The sequence below is a fragment of the Passer montanus genome, unplaced genomic scaffold (genome assembly GCF_014805655.1).
Source record: "Passer montanus isolate IOZ18808 unplaced genomic scaffold, ASM1480565v1 scaffold82, whole genome shotgun sequence".
NCBI lineage: Eukaryota > Metazoa > Chordata > Aves > Passeriformes > Passeridae > Passer > Passer montanus.
Window position 1 is genome coordinate 2,605,442 of NW_024373479.1, and position 21,077 is coordinate 2,626,518.

General features: G+C 51.5%; 1 protein-coding gene across 1 annotated transcript; it reads right to left on the minus strand.

Annotated features, from left to right (window-relative positions):
• Positions 1-18,466: 18,466 nt before the first annotated feature.
• Positions 18,467-20,531, minus strand: SIX6 (SIX homeobox 6). The gene is made up of 2 exons (XM_039733043.1): positions 19,746-20,531; positions 18,467-18,635 (listed from the first exon to the last, which is right to left on the minus strand). The coding sequence occupies exons 1-2, from the start codon at positions 20,315-20,317 to the stop codon at positions 18,467-18,469; spliced, it is 741 nt and encodes a 246-aa protein (XP_039588977.1). The 5' UTR covers positions 20,318-20,531.
• Positions 20,532-21,077: the final 546 nt, after the last annotated feature.

Here is a 21,077-nt window from a genome sequence, read left to right on the forward strand (position 1 = left end):
TTTCCACCCTGTGATATCACACACTTCTATTCCAACTCCACACCCACAATCCCAGTTCTGTCACTCTATTTTGGAATCGTTCTCCACGGCCTCAGGTCAGATGCAGTGCTCTCTCGGGGGTCAGTGCCTGTCAGCACAGAAAGTCTGAATTTCTCAGCACCCAGGGCTCCAGCAGGCAGCCCACCACATCCCCGAGGTGACACCGGCCCAGGTGCCGGCAGGACAGCGACGTTTCCACAAGGTGGCATCAAGAGACCTGGGCTTCCTCTGGCAGAGCTCGGATCCCACAGGATTTAGGGTTTTTCTGGGATGGCTCGGCAGTCATGCCCTCTCTGGGGAGGCTGTGGGGTTTGTCCTTTAGGGGCCAGCCCGCTCTGACACACACCACGGCCCTCCTGGGGCTGGGGGTGTTTGTCCATCAAACCTCGCCAGGGGAGCAAACACTTTGGGGGGATCACTAAGGAAATCAGCGTGCTCCCCTCCGTGCAGAAATCTGCAGCAAGGGAATTGGAGAGGGAAAAGGAGCAGAGAGCAATGGGAATGGCAGCAGGTACCAAAAAACCTAGGAAAGAATGACTTCCCACCTTGATGGACTGATGTATCCGGAGGAGGCAAGTCTGTTTTGTGCAGGGCAGCAAAGCCAGAGGGAATCCCCAGGGAGGGGGAACGCCAAACACAGCCGTGAGTGAACCCAGAGATCCTTTCCTCACACAGCTCTGGAACAACCCCATGGTTTTATTCACCAGCGTGGAAGATGAGGTTTGCCAGCCCTCATCCCACAGATATCCTCCCTGGGACGTGCCTGAGCCCCTGCTAAGCTTTCTGGAGGTGACACCCAGCTCTTCACCTCTCTGGGGCAGCCCTGGGAGATTCCTGGCCGGGCTGAGCCCTGAGAGCAGCCTCAGCAGGATGGGACGGGACCCTGAGTGAGGGAATTCGAGCAAACACAAAACACAGCTCTGTGGTTTGCTGTGCTGGGGCTGTTTTGGCAGGAGGCAGGCTCCAGTGGGACTATTAAACCATTGCAGCCCTCGGAGAGACTACGAGCCAAACCAAAAAAATGACAAGGGGGTGGCCTCGTCCTTGGGGCAGAAGCAGGAGAGGGGAATCAGGGGGAGGCTGAGTCCCACAGGGATCTGTCAGGCACGGGGAGAGGGGCCCATGGAGTTCCTGCGGGCTCCCAGGAGCTGCAGCGCAGCAGTATTGCAGGCTGCAGGATTTAACAGTGTGTTTTGCTCCACTCCTGCCATAATCAGTGTGTCCTCCTGTGGGAAGCCAGGAAAAGCTGCCCTGTGGATCGCTGCGCCGGCCGTGTGTTGGTTTGCTTTTTGAAATGTTTTTATACTTTATATTAAAATATTATATTTTATATGGAAAAAAGAAGGTCTGCCAGTGCTAATTCAGCAGTGAATAAAGGCAGAGCTGAGCAGTCGCTGCCTGGGGGCTCCCGGCTCTCACACGGTGGAGCTGTTGCTCCAGGAGCCGCGGGTGATGCCCTGGGAAGGCTGACCTAAAACAGGCTGGACAGAGCTAAAGAATAAAGCAGGGATTTATTGAAAGGCCTCAATGCATCCACCTTGGGCAGCACAAGAGCCCAGCCAGGGCTGCACCCAAGATGAACCAAAATGGTCACAAAATGCACAATCGGTCACAGGGTCTCACTGTAATAACTTCTGCTCCATTTGCATTTTGCAGTTCATTGCTCAATTACAACTTTAGCCCATGCAGTCCCATCCTGCTTGTTTTTCTCTCTTCATTCCACCATCATTTACACTTTTGGGCCTGAAATTTGAATCATTTGTCCTTGGTCCCCAGCTAGAGAAGGAATTGGTTTGTCTCCCTGCTCTGTGCAGAGCTCACCATCCCCTGATGTGAAGCCCAGACCCACACACTAAAGCAGCACAGAATATGAAAAATATAAAAGCTAAAACCTGAGGTATCATTTCCCCCTTTAGAAGCTTGACAAGGCCTTTACCTTGTCAAGTCTCTATTTTAAATATCTACTAACAATAGGTAGCACCCTGTGCCCTGCCCCGACCCTCACGAGTTCACTTTTCTCTCAAAATGCCAGAATTTGGCTGTGGGACACAACAGCAAGCACAGGTGTACCCATACCAGCTCCCAAATTTAAAGTGGTTTTTTTTGAACAAGGGGCTGAGTAAACAGGAGAGGATTTAATGAGGCAGAGGGAGGCTGAAGTGGGAACTGGATGTCAGATCTTACCCAGAATTTTACCTCAGCTTTGCCTTGGACCTGTTGGAGAGAGCCTAGAGAGGCCACAAAGATGCTCAGAGGGCTGGAGCAGCTCTCCTGTGGGGACAGGCTGAGAGAGCTGGGGATGCTCAGCCTGGACAAGGGAAGGGGAGACCTTATTGGAGCCCTCCAACACCTAGAGTGGGCTTATAACAAAGTGGGAAAATGACTTTACACAAGCAGGTAGTGACAGGAAAAGAGGGAGTAGTTTTAAATTTAAAGAGAATTAGAACTAGAAGATATTTAGACTAGATTTTAGGAAGAAATTCTTCTCTGTGAGGCTGGTAAGGCTCTGGCACAGCGTGCCCAGAGAAGTTGTGGCTGCCCCAGCCCAGGGTTCCAGGCCAGCTTGGATGGGGCTTGGAGCAACCTGGTCTGGTGGAAGGTGTCCCTGACTGGGGGGTTGGGACAAAATAATCTTCAATATCCCTTTTAATCTAAACGACTACCATTCTGTAATTCTATTGCTATCTAGGAAAAAAAAATACTATCTAGAGAAAAATAAAATTTAAAAATCCCAACAGTTCCAGCTGCTCCTGCAGCCCTCCTGATGGGCTCCCCATCCCTGAGCACAGGGACCCCCTGCTCCTGCTGCCACCTGAGCTGGCCCAGGCCTTGAGCAGCTCAGGAGGGGCACAGGGAGGGTTTGTGTGGCTGCTGAGCTCTGCTCACCCTCCATCCCACACACCTTCCCTCCTCACCCACACCTGCATGCTGTCCTGCAGCAGGGGTGGTCTGGACCCCTTTCCTCCCTGCCACCCTCAGCAGGGCTGAGGTCTCACTCCTTTCCAGCCACAGGGAGCAGCCTGGGGATCAATGCTGCCTTTAAATAGCCTGACCCAAAGCCTCTCTAAGCAGCTGCCTCTGCCAAGCAGCAATAAAACTGCCTGGCTATAGCTTTCCTATCCAAACATTTAATGTTAACCTCTCCAGGTAAAATCTTCCCTTCCTTTCCAAGCAATGGAAGAAGACAGTTCCTGTCCCATGAGGAAGACTCTGCTGCCATCCACCTCAGCTTTCATGGGAAAGGGTCACTACAGCCCTGGCATCACAGTCCCACATCCTGCACAGCCTGGGAGCACCCTGAAGTATCCCAGGCATTTTTTCAGAGGCTGCTCTGGGAAGCCAGTGGGGCAGAAGATTGTGCTTAAGTGCTTCCCTGGCTTGGGGCTTGTATTTACTAATAATCATAGTTAATCTCTGCCTCATACAAGTCAGCTGCACACACATCTTGTTTAACCTTGATAAGATGTGCTTTTGTTTACTGCAACCACCTCTGAGCCATCATTTTCTCACAAATGGCCTATGAATCATCAGTTATGGGCTATTAATGTTGTATGGCAATGCTCAGTGACAGAGGAGCAGCAGAAATCCACTGGTCTTCAGAGGAAAACCTTGAATAACCCTGTGCAAATCCAAGTGTTTTCAGCCTGCTGCCAAGGCTATGAATATTGCAGATATTACATGTCTGTGTATGGTATTTGTTAAATAATTAAGATGGAGGAAGAGATTTTAGCCTAAATGGCTGCTTGAAGTTGCAGCATTAGAGACTCGGAGAATCATTGCTGGAACCCATAAACACAGGTTTGCTTTTGGATCCAGTCTCTTAACATTTTGTGTAGCTTAGGCAGCTGTTTCCCAAAGATCAAGTACAGGTTCCAGCTCATCCCACCTGGAGTGTGAAGAGACAAAGGAAGGAAGAGATAGTGAATGGGCAGCAGAGTCCTGCTGTGCCAAGAAAATCCAAGTGTTCTTGGGCATCATCCCAATGAATTTGTACATTGTGCAGAGGGTGGTTATAGACTGGGGTTTTTTGAAATGTCCTCAGAATTCCCTGAGCTGGTATAGAGGAAAGTTAATTTTCACAGAATCATAGAGTTGTTAAGGTTGGAAAGGACCCTTAAAACCATCAAATCCAGCTGATAACCCAGCACTGTCATGTTCATCAATAAATTATGTCCCAGAGTGCCACATCCACAATGCCTTTGAAACATGTCAGGAGTGGTGACTCCACCACTGCCTGTTCCAATGCCTGACCACCCTTTCAGTGAAGAATTCTTTTTCTAATATTAAATCTAAACCCACCCTGGTGCAAACAAGGCCATTCTCTCGTTACCTGAGAGAAGAACCTGACCCCACCTGGCTGCACCCTCCTGTCAGGGATTGTGGAGGGTGGGAAGGGCCCCCCTGAGCCTCCTTTTCTCCAGGCTGAACAGCCCCTTGGCTTGTCCCCTGCATGAAGCTCCTTGCCCTCCTGTCCCATGCTGTCTCTGCTCAATGCAGTCCCTCGGTGTCTCCAGTGAAAGCCACTCAGGAGCTGCTCAGCTCCACCAGAGCCCTGGAGGAGAGCTGCAGGATGGTGCCAAGCTGAGACCAAGCCTGTGTTTAGCAGGTTTTCACAGCATGGTTTGGGCTGGAAGTGACCTCTAAAGGCCATCCAGCCACCCCTCTGCAGTGAGCAGGGACACCTTCAACCAGACCAGGTTGCTCAGAGATTTCTCCAACCTGGCCTTAAATGTTTCCAGGAATGGGGAATTCACCAGTTCTGGTCAACCTGTGCCAGCGCCTCACCACCCTCATCAAAAACAATTTCTTCCCCATATATACTCCCCGTTAGTTTAAAATCATTACCTTTTGTCTTATTGCCTTTCAGAAAGTCTGTCTCCACCAGTATTTGATGTGTTAAGTTGAACAGCAGCTGAATCCTCGTCCTTTGCTGGGTTGCACAGCAAGATCTGGCTCCTGGGATCAGCTGAAGCCATGGCTGGCTGGTAGGGCACCTTCACAGCTTCACGTGGGGCTCCCAGGTGTGAGGGCTGCTGCCAACACCCAGGGGATTTTCACACATGCTCAGGAGCAGGCAGGAAAAATGAACTGTCTCTGGCAGCTCCGTATGGTTTTGTCTTTCCCATCAGCCATCTCCTGGGAAATGGGCTCCCTCCTCCCCCACCTGCAGGCTGTGGGACACAGCATTAAATTATTCACCAGAAAAAGAGCAAAATAATAACAACAAATCCTGGTGCAGGGCCAAACCCAGCTCAGACCAAGCCCTGTTGGTGCTGTAGCCCCTCTAAGCAGGGGAGAAGCCCCTCGAGCACAGCAGCACCCCCAGCCCCCAGGCTTTGCTTTTTTTTCCTGCAGTCACCTTTGGGCTCTGCCAGTAATCTCGAAGCATCTGCTCCAAATCATCCAGGATTACAGGAATTAAAAAAAAAAAACCCAATTAGAGACCCGGGGTCCTGCAAGCACAAATCCGTTTAGCCCTAATCCAGGCTGCTGCCCCTTCCCAAAAGGCAAAGGGATGGTCCTTGGGGCTGGTTTTTGTGTGCCCCAGCACCACCTCCTCTCCTCAGCCTCAATTTACCCATTTTTGCCCCAGCAGTAGCACCAGGGACCTGCTCATGTCAGTGGGGAAGTGGAGCCCTTGGCTTTGGGCTCTGAAATCAGCTGCACAGGAGTGGGGGCAGAGCCACCCTCTTCCCCTGGGCACACCCCGAGGGGCTCCCAGAGGACTGTGGATGGAAAGGGGGAGTGCAAACACTTCTGAATGTGCCACAGAGCCTGCCAGGGTCTGGACACCAGGCAGAGGCCCCTCCACACTTGCTCCCCATCATGTCCATTCCTCTGTGCCACCCTCAAGGCTCTGCCATGCTCTGCACTCAGCATGGGCTGGGACACCTGCACTCCCATGCTCACCTTGCTGGTACTTCAGTGTGGAAATGCTCTTCTGAGATAAGACACAGAAATTGGAGTCTTTCAGTAGAGCGAGGGTAGAGACTGAAAACCTGTTAGGAAAATATCTCCTTTCCTTTTAAATCCTCTGTTTCTTTTAGTGCTATTGGGGTCTTCTCCAGCTGGTCCAACCTTTCACCTGCAGCCCTAAACATCTAAGATAAAAATGCATTATCCATGGAGTGTTCCAGAATGCCCATAACTCTGTGAATAACACATGTGAGTCAACACTAGATCCCTCTCGTGGTGGCTTTTACATCTGTTTGTAAATTTTACACCCAGAAGACACCCATAAGGAAAACAGTCAATGTTTTAATTGTTAATAATTGAATGGGAAAATCTCTGAATTAATATTCAAGAACTCAAGATATTCTTGAATTAATATTCAAGAATATTAAAGAACTTGCATGCTTCTAACAGATAGGTGACTTTTACATCAGGGGACAAACAATGATTTTTTTTTTTCTGGCTTCTTTCTTACATGTGATGGACGAAAAGGTGCTCACAGCAGAGGTTCCAGACAGGTGATGCTGTGCCAATTAGCACCACGTTTAGATGTGCTGGGACAAGAGATGCTCTAGGTGGTAAAAGCTTTCACAATTCAAAAGGACGTTGGTGGGTGGGAAATCCTTTCTCTCTCAAAAAAGTCTCTCCCTGTGGGGATCCTCCCAGCACCTCGGTGTTCTCCTCTTTCCTGGCACCTCCTCCTGCTGCCAGGCCATGTTCCCCCCAGGCTTGGTGTGACAAGGACAGGCGGGGGCTGTGAAAAGGTGTGTTTGTCAGCAGAGGGGTCCACGTGGGTCCAGGTCCTTCCTGAGCCTCAGTGGGAGTAGATCAGCTCCAGAGAGAAGTGGGACAGAGCCTGTCCAAGGGTGGTGGGAGAGGGCTGGAAAGGAGGAGGAGCAGAAAGGAGGGGACCACAGGGGTTGAGAAGATGCTGAAGCAAAGAGCACACGGACAAGGGAGGGTTTGTGATGGGCAGACAGACACTGCAGGGCAGAGCAGCCACCATGAGAGTGCTTCATCCAAGTGCTTCAGACTCGCCCCAAATCCTGCTGGTTTTGGGGTCTGGCACCTCCAGTGCCTCAGTGCTGCAGGGACCCCAGGGCTCTGGGCTGGGTGGCACTCTGAGGGTGTGAGGGTGAGGATTGGGGCCGTGGCAGGGCCACAGTGGTTCTGTGAGCGTGGGCAATGCCAGCAGGTCTGTGTGCTTTGTCCTGGTGGCACACCAGAGCCATGACTGACCCACCACGCCAGCAAAGCCCTCAGCTCACAGAATTCTGCATTTGCTGACTGTCCTGGATTAGGGCAATTTTTGGGAGAAAACCTCCAAAGGGGGCCCCTCCAGAAAGCAAACCCACACGGCCCCTCCGCCTCACCAGTTCGGGAAGGATTCCTTGGAGAGAAGTGGAAAGAACCTGTGTATTTAACGGGCAAAACACCCCCAGCACACAAAATGAACAATACTGGATGACACCACTCTTTCACTGATCTGAAGAGGATGACAAATTCAGAAAGTCTCTCCTGGGAGTGATCACTGTTGTCAGTCCCTCTGGCACTGGGGATGGCTGCAGCAGCCACAGGATGCAAACTCTCGGTGTTTCCCAGATCCCAGTCCAGAGCAGGTTTGAATGGCTCCAAAAAGGGAAAGGAAAAACAGTCCAGGGAAAAATTTGGACAGCTTAGCTAAACTAACTAACAAGCAGAAGCAAAAAGCAAAGCAGGAGCACAGCAGAAGTAAGAGCCAGAGCAAAGCAAAAAGCAAAAGCTGCACAAAACCTGCCTCCTCTCTCTGTCCCGCCAGCCGTGGGGAAGCAGGCTGATAACAAACCAAAACAAACCTTGCTCTTCAGAGCCAGTCTTGAAGGCACAGAACATAATATCCAGCATAAACAGAACACACAACTGGGGGTACAAGCATCATAAGGTCACCCTAGGACACTGACTCTTACTGAAAGCTTTGCTAACTTGGTGTATCCCTGGCTTAAAGGTCCACCAGTTTCCTTGGAACCTGGAGCTTTCATACTGAGCTGCTAGGAGATGCCAGCTGGATATGATCAGTCCTGACTTGTTAAGAACAGCACTCATTGAAGGACTCTCCTTGAGAATAAAAATTTGCAAGATAAAAAATACAGGTAGCTCATTTTTCAAAGGCCTTTTCTGAAACTTCAGTGAGGCAGAAATGAGAGACAGGAATAACACCACACAACACCCAGAGCTGTGCACTTCTTCAATCCCCCACAAAGATGAAAAGGCTGGCAGTTGGAAATAATCCTAGACTTCTGCAAAATGGCTAATTTTAATTTGACTGGGGCTGTGGATGGCCCATCCCTGGCAGTGCTCCAGGCCAGGCTGGACAGGGCTTGGAGCAGCCTGGGATAGTGGAAGGTGTCCCTGCCCATGGCAGCAGGTTGGAACTGAATGAGCTTTAAGTCCCTTCCAAACCAAACCATTTTGTGATTCTATGATTTTATCCACCCTGTTACCCACCACAAGAGTTTCCTTCTTGCTCCAGAAGGGAACCATCTGCAGTCCATCTCCCCAGGGTCCAAGGCAGTGAGAGCTACTCTCTGGATGTTCTTAATGCCCAGCAGCTCAGCCTCTTCTGGAGATACAATGCAAAATTGCAAGGGTGGAAAAAGACTTTTCTCAGGTTCTGTTGTGCAGTTTGTTACAAAGTTTTTAATGTCCAGGTAATGAAAGCCCTGAGAGTTTTATTCTCATGCTGTTGTAGAAGGATTTGATCTAATGACCATGGAAGTCAACAAGAGCCTGTCTTCTGGTCTTGAGATGTGTTTGGTTCAGGCTTGAATTGACAGTGAGATGCAATGTAGATCTCAGCAATTAATACTGAAGGAAGTATTGTTTATTTAGTTAGGCAACAAACAATTAATATAACACTATTAAAGAAGTGAAAGCAATTAATTAATTATGCCTACTTTGCAATGTAACCAAGAATCATTCTGCTCCACCACTCTTGGTGACTTCTGATGCTTTCCTTGTGCTGCCAGGCATTTCATGTCTGCTCTGAGCCTTGCCCTCATGGCTTCAATAAATATTCTATAAGTGAAAACAAGATCACCAATGCCAGTGTGAGCAGCTGGGCCAAGGCACTGTGTGTGTATTTGGAAGGTGAAACTCAGAAACCTCACAATGACTGGGTTAGTTCTGCAACACAGACAAACCTGAACAGACAAAATACATCCCTACAACCCCGTGTGTGTAGTGACACATAGAGGTGACACGAGAACAGCCAGCTGTAATGCCTGGAAGGCTGTGAGGGCCTTGGCAAGGTGACTTATTCAAAACAAAGCACAGGAAATTGTTAAAAGCAATAAAGGCAAAGCTGTCAAATGAAAATTGTGCTGCAGCACTGCTGAGAACAGCCACACAATGTGGGTGTGCTCCCTGGCACCACAAACACCCCAGTGGCTGCAGCAGGACTGAGGGAGGCTGGGGACTGCTGGTCATCAAGGTGACTGTGCAGGATCAGGGCAGCACACAGTGACAGATCAGTCCTGGTCCTGCAGTGCAGGAGAGCAGATAAAAAAAGGGCATTTTTATGAAACAGTTGAAGCAGTGGGGATTTACTGAACCAGTGTTACGCTGTCCATGCAGCTTGCTCAGTTTGCTGTTGCTAGCAATTCAGATATTGTCCAAGCTGTCCTGCTCATCAGTGCATGAACTCTGAAAACACTTAGCCACTACCAGCTCTGTGCATTATTTCAGCTGGAAGAACCGTGGTAGGTAAAGCAGCGATGATGGATCTAAACGATAATAAAGCCTCCCTGTTAAAAATTTAAAGTGCTATACAACTATTTTTAGTGACCTCTCCAGCTGAGATAGTGCAGAAAGCTAACTAGATGTGAACATCCATCTTAGGAGAATTGATTCATGCAGTTTGCAAACCAAGGTGAACTGCAGAAGGTTAATGTTCATGCTCCAGTACAAAGGTACCAGCTGTATGAAAAGTTGTATACTGTACATGTAAAGTAATAACCTATTCAATGGCTAATGTGGATGTAGTGGTTTTTTCCTTCCTCTAGCATGTTTATTTCCATAATGGACATTTAGTTTAGACAGAACACTAAGAGCTCCCTCCATCACAGCCTCCTCCCTCTGTGTCTGTAGATGTGTGTGGGCATGAGGGAGGAGAATCTGGTTTTGATTCAGGAAAGTGAGCATGCCATTCAAGCATAGCACAAACCTAAGTTCTTGGGTCAGCATTTTTAAATTCAGGCTTATAAAATGAGGCAACTGCATTTTGTGGCTTCCTATAAAAAAAACCAAAAAACAAAAGAGCTGAGCACTAGCAGCTCTCTCTCTGCAAGGAGATGGAGAGCACTGAGTGCCTTTGCAAAAACGTAGCACATACTGCAAAATGCAGCTCATACTGCAAAATACTGCTCTTCTTCAATACTGCAAAATGCAGCACATATTCCAGGGCTGCTGCAGCAAATTCTTTGCTATTCAGAGCTCATTTATCTCAGAAGGGCTCCACATCCAGCAATGCAGCCTGCTGCCCTGCCCCTCCAAAACCTCAGATGGCAATTAGCAACATCAATAAGTAATAGAACAAATACTTTGTCTCTAAAAAAACAAGCTGCAAGCACAGCAGCTCGTTCGCTTTTCTCTGAGGCTGAGCTAAAAAATTTAAATTTTAATATTTCATCTGCTTAAAGCCTCAGTCTTACAAACACTTAATTTTGAGATGAGACACTTGAAAGCCAATGTGTGACGAAGGAAGGGTGAAAGTCAAGACCTGATGCTTGTAAGCAATCATATCCATCAAGTCTGGTGTGCACCAAGGATGCCTCTGTGGGGAAGATTTTTAGCAGAGTTTCTCTGGCTCACCTCTTCAGTGCAGAGACAATGATTTCCCATCAGAACCAAAGCCTAAAGAAAACGGCAGAAAACAGCTAAAATACTGTAACAGAAATGTTTATCAGATTAGTTAGTAATAAATTGAAATATTACTGGGGAAAATAGCTTAAAAAAAGTTGAAAAAAATGAGATCCACCTAGAAGCCATGAGATTTGTGCTCTTCAGTAGCAATGTGGCTCTAGTGTTGCCTCAAGAACCATTCCTTGCAGAGGACATGCCACCACTGGAGCCCTGAAGTCCCTCTGACCCACGAGTGACCTGCCACATGAGTCTGCCAGGAAACACTCCAGCAGTTTGAGCTTAACAACCAAATTGGTTTGCACCACTCCTTCAGCACTTGGGGCTCTCAGGGGATAAAAAGGATCACGGGCTGAGTGGGAACAATACTCACAGAAATCAACGCTGGCCTCAGGAGTCTCCTCTCACTCTGCGGTCGATGGGCAGAGCCGAGCCTTGGCAGACAGTGAACTTGATTAGAGAGATGATCTTGGTTAAAACTGCCTGGATCTCCTTGCTGCTGGGGACAGAGGGGGACGAGGGTGGGGCGGGATCTCTGGGCAACAGAGCCTGATGGACGGGGCTGGATTACTGCGGCAGCGTGAGCAGAGCGGGATTAGGTGCCCTGAGCCACCCACCTGGGCACTGCTCCCTCCCACTGACCACACAGCAGCCTGCAGATCAACCCCCAGGCCACTTCTGGGGATGTCTGTCCCCCAGGTGACACCAGGGACTGGCTGCTGACTGCACTAGTGGAAGGTGTGGTGGGGAAAAAGGTTGCAAGCCAAGGTAATTTTGAAGAACAACACATAAAGTCTTCAAATTGGCTTAAGAAATGATCTGGCCTGAAGAGCAGTTTCCAGTATAAATGTCCCGTTAGAGACGTTTATGAGAAGGTTTATTCCCAGCCTGCAAACAGTGATTTGCTCCCTGAGGAGTGGTTGTGTGCTCTTGTGTTTCTTTGAGGTTCCTGAAAGACACTGGAGCTGTGTGTCCCTGTGTGTGGCTGGTTCACTGTACGTTTAACAGGGAATTACCCTCCCTTACAGAGTTCCAAAAAAGAGCTCTCATTCCATCCTCAATTACCTTGGTATTACAAGCACATGTTATGGAAGCATTTCAAGAATTGCTTCTGAAGAAGCACACACATTTCAGTCAGTGACATTGGGAGGAATGGGATGGCTTTGTCCTGAATGGAACCACTAATGGCATTGAAAGAAGATTCAGGCCAGCAAAAGGCTGGTCTGGAAAAAAAAATATACTGAAAAAAATATTTTAAAAAAAGATAAATAAAAAAGATTTAAAAAAACCCCCAAGTCCTGCTCTCCTGTTGTAGAGCTCCTATTGAAATCAACAGGTCTTGAAAAAGAGAAGGTAGTGCTGGGTTAAAACTTCCTGCTTGTCCTAGAGAAGCCCCAGATAGTGTGCCATTGAGGTTACTATGGAGTTATTGAATAAAGGCTGAGAAGCTTGTTCTGCTGATCAATACCTGTGTGTGCATGCAGATCTCAGCAGTGGCTGTTTGTCTCTCAGAGGCTCCACTCTGAAACCTTTATCCAGCTTTTGTGGAGTTTTCAAAGAGGTTGAACTTCTGAGATCAGTGCAAATAAGATAACACTCTCTAATGTGTGCAAATAGATGCTTCCACTCTGCTCCTACCTCTAGATTATTATAACCTCTGTTCTTACACCTTTTCTTTATATTAGACTGTTAAAAAAAAGGAGAAAAAAAAGGAGGTATCAAGAGGAACAGCTTTAAATGGAAATAAAGAGATGTGTCTAAATCCTTTAGGCTGTTTGGGATGTCTCAAGTGATTTAGTCTGGCTGTATCTGTACATTAAAGCATATGAGGGCACTGAGGTTCATCACTTATCCTATTAAAACGTTAGAAGAGTCCCTGGCTCGGGTTTGCCTCAGACCAGGCAGAGCTGTCTCACACCATCCCTAGGGAAGAGCTCAACAGCCAGCATGGCATGCAGAGTCTTTCCCATGGACACAGCCACATTTTTGGGAGGGTGAGGGGCTGAAAATCATGGAGCAGTGACCACCCCAGCAGGCAGCAGTGTCAGGACAAGTCATTTAACAGCACAGACATGGCAGAGTGCCTTCCTGCTCTGTGGCAAGTCTGCTCTGTGACAATAAAGAGATAAAACCCTGCCAGGTGTTTTCCAGTCAGGAGCGGGTGCTGGATGAAGGTGTGATAAGGGAAAAAGAGACCACCCCATAAGTCTGGTCTCCATATGGACACCCTCCTCATAAGGCTGTCCCGATTGCCTGAAAATGAGCTGCAAATCCAGATTTTGGGGATAGTGAGCTGCAAGTCCTGTCTGACACCATTTTTTTGGCTGCCTGGTGGGGAGGGAGTCCTGAAGGTCCCATGAAGCCCTTCCCTGGGCATTGCTGGAAAGGAGATGCTTTTCCCTCAGCAGTCAGCAGGGAGGGTGAGGATCCCATCCTGCCCATGCTGGGTGTGAGGGTCACCCGCAGAAGCGGGTTTAGCTCAGCTCTGTCAGACAATCCCAAGATAAAAGACAAGTTCCCTGGGTTTTACTCCATCCAGTGGGAGAAGAGCCTGTACAGGGAGAGCACTGGGTGACTGGCACATCTTTTAGGAGCTCTGGGACAGAAGTAGTGGAAACAGTGGTGAGGGCTGATGCTCTGGGCTGATTCCAGTGGGATGGAATGGCACCAGCTCTGCTAAGTGTAAGGAGAAAATTAACAAAGTGTGGAGGATTATGGGGCAACAGCACCTCTCTCCCACCTCTGGGAAGAGGCAGAGATGACAAATTTGTGAACAAATTTCCTTCCAAACCATATTTCTTGCAGGGGAAAGTGTGTGCCAGAGAGGCCTATGTCACAGATCAGAAGGCAGTGGGGTTAAAATGAGCTTTCTTTTCTGGGGAATTTCTGCAGTTTGGGGGAGTTCAAATTGGATGCAGCTAGTGATGAAGGAAGGGGAGCCGTTTCCTGGCCTTTGGATAGGGGTCTTGCAGCCAGTCCTGACAGAAGGGAATATACATCCACGGGCTTTTTCTGTCACCCTGGTGCCAAGAATAAATGCTGACAGAGCGCAAAGTGCTGTAAGCCTCGGAGGATCCAAGAGGAAATGTTTCTTCCCTGGATCCTCAGCTAGGTCTCACCCTCTGGGTCCTGCTCGTGGGGGCACACCAAGGTCAGCCCAGGGTTCAGGCTCCTTTGGGGTGCTGGGGCTGAAGGCCAGCCTTGGGAAAGAGACAAGGGAAAGGACAGGTCAAAGTTTGGCAGCTCCTGCACCCCACAGTGCGCTTTCCCTGTGGCCTCTGACGCCTCCATCCTCCTCTCCAGCAAGCACGCGTGGATCTTCTCCTGGAGAGGGAAGAAATGACAGGAAGATGGAGGAGCCGGTGCCCGGCTCTGCTGGGAGGCGGGGCAGACACGGCTGGGCAGCATTACGCTCTCTCTCACGGTATTACCCCCTCGGCAGCCAGGGGTAACTGGATCTGCGAGAGTCTGATCCTCCCAAGCCCTTAATTGGATGCGGGAAACGTCCAAAATGCGGCTCACTCTCCTGCTTCCCACAGCTATGGCACACACACACACGCTCCTCTTGTCACACAGGGGGGTTTCCCCCTGAATCCAGCCCCCTCCCACATCTCCCAGCACCCAGCTCCAGGCCAGCCAGCTACAGCTGACCCTTTGAGCTCTCCAAGGCAAGAGAAGTGCTGCTGGTGCTGCGATGCTCAACAGATTTCCAGACACCCCCTTTTGCTGTCCTGCAGAGAAAACCCCTTGGTCAGACAAGGGCAAAAGGCAGAACAAGCAGGGAGCAGTGCCTTTGGGGGGACAGGGCAGTGGGATGGGGGTGGATGAATGCTCTGCAGGGCTCTGCAGGCTGCAGCCCGAGGAGGGGCGTGCAGGGAGCGCCCGCATGGGCCAGGCAGCAGCTGCGGCAGCACCCCCGGCCTGGAGGGGCCGGTGTGGCTTTTCCACGGCTCTTGCATCCCCCAGCCCTCCCTCCACAGCAGTCTCCACTGCAAGCAGCAGCAGCAGTCTCCTCTGCAGTGCGGGACTGGGACAATGCTCCCTGGTAAGTGGGCCTTCTGTCCCCAGCTGCACCAGAGCCAGGCTCGCTCCCCAACCTGCAAACCTTTTGTTTTTTCCTTTTTTGTTGTTGTTGCAAGGTTTTTTCTTGACTTTGTTTCTTTTTCTTTTTATTTTCTTTTTTTTTTTTTTTTTTCTCTCTTGCAAAATCAATTTACAGACAGCTCACTCATTTTTCCCCCCTGGCTTTGTTTCTTTTTCTTTTTCTTTTTATTTTTTTTTTTTTTTTTCTCTCTTGCAAAATCAATTTACAGACAGCTCACTCATTTTTCCCCCTTGCAAACTTATTAGGTATTCAGTCCCGGCCAGCACTCGTAAGCATCCTTTGTCCCAGGGAGGGCTGGAGACCCCTTCATTAGCAGTGATTACCTCTGAGCAGTTTGACAGCCTCCCAGCCCGCTTACAAGACTTTCCCATTCAGCCCTGCCCGGGGCTGCCCCGCTTCTCAAAAGAAACGGAAACATTCAAACATTTCTCCCCCCTTCCCAGCTGAAGAGAGGAAAAGCTGTTTCTCTTTTCCGCCTTCCCCATTCACTTCACTTTTGATACAATATTTTCCTTCTTTGTTAAACCGGAGAGAGAGGGGTCAAGACAGACTTTTTAGTGACCCTTTTCGGAGCGTTTTGTTTAATGTAAATACAAGCTCCTTCACTCTTACCCGCTTATAATTATTATTATTTTTAAAACAACCAGAGGTTCGGGAGGGTGGCGGCTTGGGCTGATCTTTAGGGGAAAAAAATTCCTGAAAAACCTGGGGGAAGGACATTCAATAAGGGAAAGGAAACGGCAGGTGGGAAAAAAACCAAAACCAAAACAAAAACAAAAACAAAAACAAAAACAAGCACCCAAAAAAACCCAACCAAACAAATAAAAAAACAAACAAAAAAACCACAAAAAAACCCAAAACCAAACCAAAAAAAAAAGAAAAAAAGAAAATAAGAAAAACAAAACAAAAAAACACGAAGTGCGGGACTGGGTGGGGAAACGAGGTTTTTTATTTTGGGTCTTGCTGGTGGAAGTAAAGGCGCGGGCGCAGCCCGGCCCTGCGGAGCTGCGGCGGGGAAGAAGCGGAGCTGGGAGACGCTCGGTTCTCCCGTTCTCCCCCAAGAAGCAAGGCCGGGCAGCGGGGCTGCTCTTCCCACGGGGGCTCCGTGCTCCTTTCCCCGCCCCGGCCACTCTTTCCGAAGGGGTTGGTTTGTGTTTTTGCCTCCAGCACCCGCGGGATGGTCCCTCCACTGCCCACTCGGGAGGTCCCGCATCCTTCACGACTCTCAAGCCCTCTGTCGAAAGAGACAATGTCATCCCCCTGCCTATTGAACAAATTCCGGGTGTTTTTTAGTTGGAAAGGAATCCCACGTTACCAGACGCTGAGCGCATGTGCTCTCTGCTCTCTTTATATCTTTAATTCGCCACAATAAGCGCTGCTACGGTGCCCGCAGAAGCCGATGGAGAAATTGAATCCAAATCACCGATTTCCCGGGGAAGAAAAGAAATAAAGAAAGAACACGGTGTATTTCAGCAGATTCCGTTTTGAGGGCGAACACTGCTTTTGCTCCCAAAACAACCTCATGGGTGGGAAATGTTGCCCATCAGCGAACCCCAAAACCAAGGTAAAACCCCAACTTCTTCTGGCGCTTAAAAAACACAGCCGGGCTCTTCTTGCACGGCTTAAATCCAGAGGGGTTCAGGAGGCAGCAAACCTCAGGTTTCGGGGTGCAAAGTGCTCTCCTGACCTTCCTGTAGGTGGGTACCCCAAACTCAGGTGGAGACCCCTACTCTGCCCCGCTCCCCGCCCTGCGATCCGACCCTTCCGCACTCCTAAAATGCAGATTATTTTCCTGTCCACCAGGAAAAGAGCTGCCTCTAACTGACTTGAAAAAGCAGTTTAAAATTTCCTGCTATCCGCCCCATCCCTGGAATGGTCTGTAGGGAAAGCCAAGGCGCATGCATTTGGGGACGGAACGCAGCTTTAGGCATGGGGAGTGTAAACGCCTTGAATCCAGGTTTTAAATTCCTACTTAGAGGGGCAGAAGTCACTGCCTAGACGGGAATTCATCTGCAGATAAAAGGCAGCAGGGCTGAATGAAGCTATCACGGAGCTGAAATGCCCCTGCCCCTTGCAGGCAGCCGGAGCCGAGCGGGAGCCGGGGCATCTCCCGCTGCCAGCGCTGCCCGGCTTCCCCCGGTGCCAGGCTTCGGCTGCTAAATAAATCGAGCCAAGCAATCAGCTTACCGGGGAGGCATCTCTCTGAGGACAGGGAAGTAAACGCGATGAGACCGAGAAGACAAAAAAAGCACAGCTCAGGCGATTTAAAGATCAATGTCAAATTGTATAATATAAAATCCTTCTGCTGGGGAAAAAAGCTTAGCACGCTCCTTGGACCTGGCGTTTGGTCTCCTGCAGCAAAACCGCCGCAAAACAAAGCGAGGGAAGCGGATGGTGGGGACAGCCACAGGCACATCGCAGAGGTGCCGATTTGGGGTAATTTAGCCCCCCGGTATGGGCTTTCAGTGGCATGGAGAACTGTTAATTCCCCATCTTCTCCTCGCCTTTGCCAGGTGAGGGAGGAAGCTCAGTTTCCCCGGCGGGGCTGTGCCCCAACCATTCCTCTCCATAACATTTTTTTTCCCCTTTTTCTTCCCCTCGTTCCTCTCAGAAAATTCGCCTCTGATAATCCCCTAAGCTTCAGCCCTTGGGAGAGAAGAAGCAGCGGCGATACCGCCTCCTTCCCTTCCTCGGGCACCCGCATCCCCCGCCAGCCCCGTTCCCGCTCCTCTCGCCTCATCCCGGCTCCTCCCAGCTCCCTGCCTGACAAAAACATCACCCCGGTCCCGGGGACCGGCTAGTTCGGTTCCTGCCGAGCTGCTGCTGAAATAGCCGTGGCCTCGGAGATGTGCTCTGCGCACTGCTCTGGGCTTGAAACCGACAGCGGCATTTCAAAGCAGATGCGAGGGTCGATCATCAAATATTTTATTATGGTTTTAGGCTGCTTCATACAGTTTCGTCCTGCACATGCTCTACAAGTCACCTGTGCACATAGAGAACAAGCCAAAAATAATAATAATTAATAATAATAATAATAGAAAAAAATCTACCATAGCAATCCCTTAAATAAGTAAATAAACATTATATATATATATATAAAAAACCCTTTAAAGTAAAGCAAAACCCAACCAAAAGAACAGCGTCTTTTCCACATGAAACAGCCCCGCGGGATAAGGGCAGGGGCTCAGACATTTTGCAACTTGGCATTCGGTTTCTTGATTTTTTTTTTTTAACATTTTCTGGACTTCCTTTAATTATTTCTTTTTAGGCATCAATTCTGCAAATCCTTCGAAATAAAGGCGACAACGATTTTAATGACGTTTTTGAATGCAGTCTGCTGCGGGGCTGGGAGGGAGGCGCGGCCGGGGAGCGCCCCGTACCCCGCGTTCCGCTGCCAGCCCCGCCGCTCCGGCCGCGCCCGGGGCACCGGGGAACCGGGCCTCCCTCTCGCCCCGCTCTGCCACGCCGCTGGTGTCAGATGTCACATTCACTGTCGCTGGATGTGATGGAGATGGCGGAGGTGGCCGCTTTGCTGGAGAGGCTGGCTGCGGGGCTGGAGGCGGCCCCCACCGCCTCCCCGCCGCTCTCCTCCTCCGCCTGCAGCGAGCGCACCGAGCCCTGCGTTAGGACCTGCTGCTGTAGCCTGCAAGGAAGCGGCACACACAGCATCACCGCCCGCCCTCCGCACCCGCCGCAGCCCCCGTGTCCCCCCGGGGGCTCCCCCGACCGGCACCCCCGCGCTGCTGCCCCCGACCTCCGGCTCTCACCCCGGTACGAGAGAGGAGAAGCTGGGTGGGCACACGGTTCCTCGGCTCTGTCTGAAAAACCGGGTGCCCGCCCCAGGGTCAGCCCCGCTCCTGGGCCGGCACACCCAGGGGAAAGTTGTCCCCGTCCTCCGCAGCCTGTCCCCAAACCGGGCCTCATTCAGGGGTCAGTAATGCCCTGCAGCAGCGCCCGGGCGGAGTCTGCCGTCCAGCAGGCCTCACATCTTCCCTTAGCCCATAAAAAGAGTTCAGGGTGACAGCAGCCACGGCCCCGACGTGCGACAGCCCGGCTGAGGGGTGATAAGGGGAATTTTCCCCACCCTGGGATCCTGGGCAGGAGATAAAGGGGGAACTCTGGTCCTTCCTCTGCTTGCCAGAGCGTCTGCTTATGTCAGTAGCGTTGGGATAACACTGCTCATTTAGAGCCGTGATTTTGTTCTGTAACATATATTTTTTAAAAATTATATCTATATATTCACGTTGTATTTCTATTACATATTTATATATATATAATAGAAACAAGAACAATATCCCAAGGAATGTTCCCAGAGGGCTCTGGTGGAGGAATAGGGCACGGCGGCCTTGGCAGGGCCCGCAGAGGGCACGGCCGGCTGTCTCAGGATGGACATATCTCAAACCAGTATTTGCATGTCCGGGTAAAACTTTGGAGAGGGTTTGTTTCCGCTCTGCCCCCGAACATGGCCCTTGTGCTGCCAGCTCCAGCCGGTGGCTGCCTGTGGCCCCTCTCCTGCTCCCCCTGTCCCGCTTCCCCACAGGGCAGCCAGGAGGGAGCCCAGGGCGGGGATCCTCCCCTATTAAACCGAAGTCATTAAAAAGCCTTAATGTTTTCCCGACGCTCCTGCCTTTATCTCGCTGCATTTCCCGGGGAGACATCTCCCGGGATGGTTTTCCCCATCCTCCGCCGGCAGTCTCGCACGGCCTCCCCGCAGCCTGCGGCCCCGTGTCCCACGGGACGGGCAGCACCTTACCTGTTCTTAGCGGCTGCTGCCCTGTCCCTTTGCCTGCGGTTTTTGAACCAGTTGCCCACTTGCGTGGGGGTAAGTCCCGTGGCCTGAGCCAGTTCCCGCTTTTTGCTGGGGTTGGGGTAAGGGTCCTGCAGGTACCACTCCCGCAGCAAATGCCTCGTCCGCTCCTTGAAGCAATGTGTCTTCTGCTCGCCGTCCCAGATGGTGCGTGGCAGCGGGAACTTCTTCCTCACCCGGTACTTGTCCACCGGCCCCAGGGGTCGGCCCCGCAGCTTCTCCGCCTCCTGGTAGTGCGCTTCCAGCCACAGGGCTTGCAGTTTGGCGTGGGACTCCTTGGTGAACTTGTGGTTCTCCAGGATGTGGTAGAGCTCCCGGTAGTTCCCCGTGTGGAAGGCCACGATGGCCCGGGCTCTCAGCACCGACTCGTTCTTGTTGAGCGCCTCGCAGGCCGCGGGGGCCACGGGCAGGGACCAGAGGAAGCGCCCCAGGCGCTCGATGTCCCCGCTCTCCTCCAGGGTCTCGCATACCCCGGCCACCTGCTGCGGGCTGAAATTGAGGATGGGCAGCTGGAACATGGAGGCGGCGCCGGGCTCCGCTCCGCGCTCCGCGCACCCGCGGCGATGCCCGCCGCCACCGCGCTCAGCCCCGCGGCGGGGAAGGGGAAGGGGCAGCGGCCCCGGGCCGCCCCTCGCTCCGCTGCTGCCTCCGCCGGAGCCGGCGGAGCTGCCGCGGAGGGACGGCGGAGGGCGGAGAGGCGATGGGGACCGCTCGGCAGCTCTGGCGACTGGGGGCGGTGGGCAGGGGCGAGGCGGAGGAGGATGGAGCGGGGAGAAAAGGGAACCAGAAAAGGCACAAGCGCAGCTCCCCGCCGCCGCCGCGCTGCTGCGGGAGCGGCTGATTTGCTGCCGGCTCGGCAGATTGGCTCCCGGGTTTCCATGGCGGGGCTGCCACTCACTGTCAGCCGCTGCCAATCACGGCGGCAGGCCCCGCACCGCCCCGCACCGCCCCGCACCGCCCCGCTCCGCCCCGCTCCCCGGGGACCGCGACCCCGCCGCCCTGCCCCGCCGACCCGGGCAGGGCAGAGCCGAGGGGAGGGAAGGGGGTCCCGCTTCAGGGTGCTGGCGGCAGGTTGGAGGGAGTGGTCCCAGCGATAGGACGGCCGGGACCCCCGCATCCTCCCCGGTAAAGCTGCGGGGTCCGGCCCGGTGATGCTCGCACAGAGCTCCGCGCACCCGCGGGCCGAGAGGGCGATAAGGCAGAGCTGAGAAATCAGACAAAAAATTGGCTGCCTAACAGTGACAGTGATGCTGGGAGTGTCACTGACAATGGATGCAG

What these genes read in the sequence shown, in the direction of transcription:
- SIX6 (XM_039733043.1), bottom strand. Translation starts at nt 20,317, where the DNA reads ATGTTCCAGCTGCCCATCCTCAATTTCAGCCCGCAGCAGGTGGCCGGG. An exon ending in GCAGCAGCCGCTAAGAACAG is followed by an intron (nt 18,636 to 19,745) that starts GTAAGGTGCTGC and finishes GCTTCCTTGCAG; the next exon opens with GCTACAGCAGCAGGTCCTAA.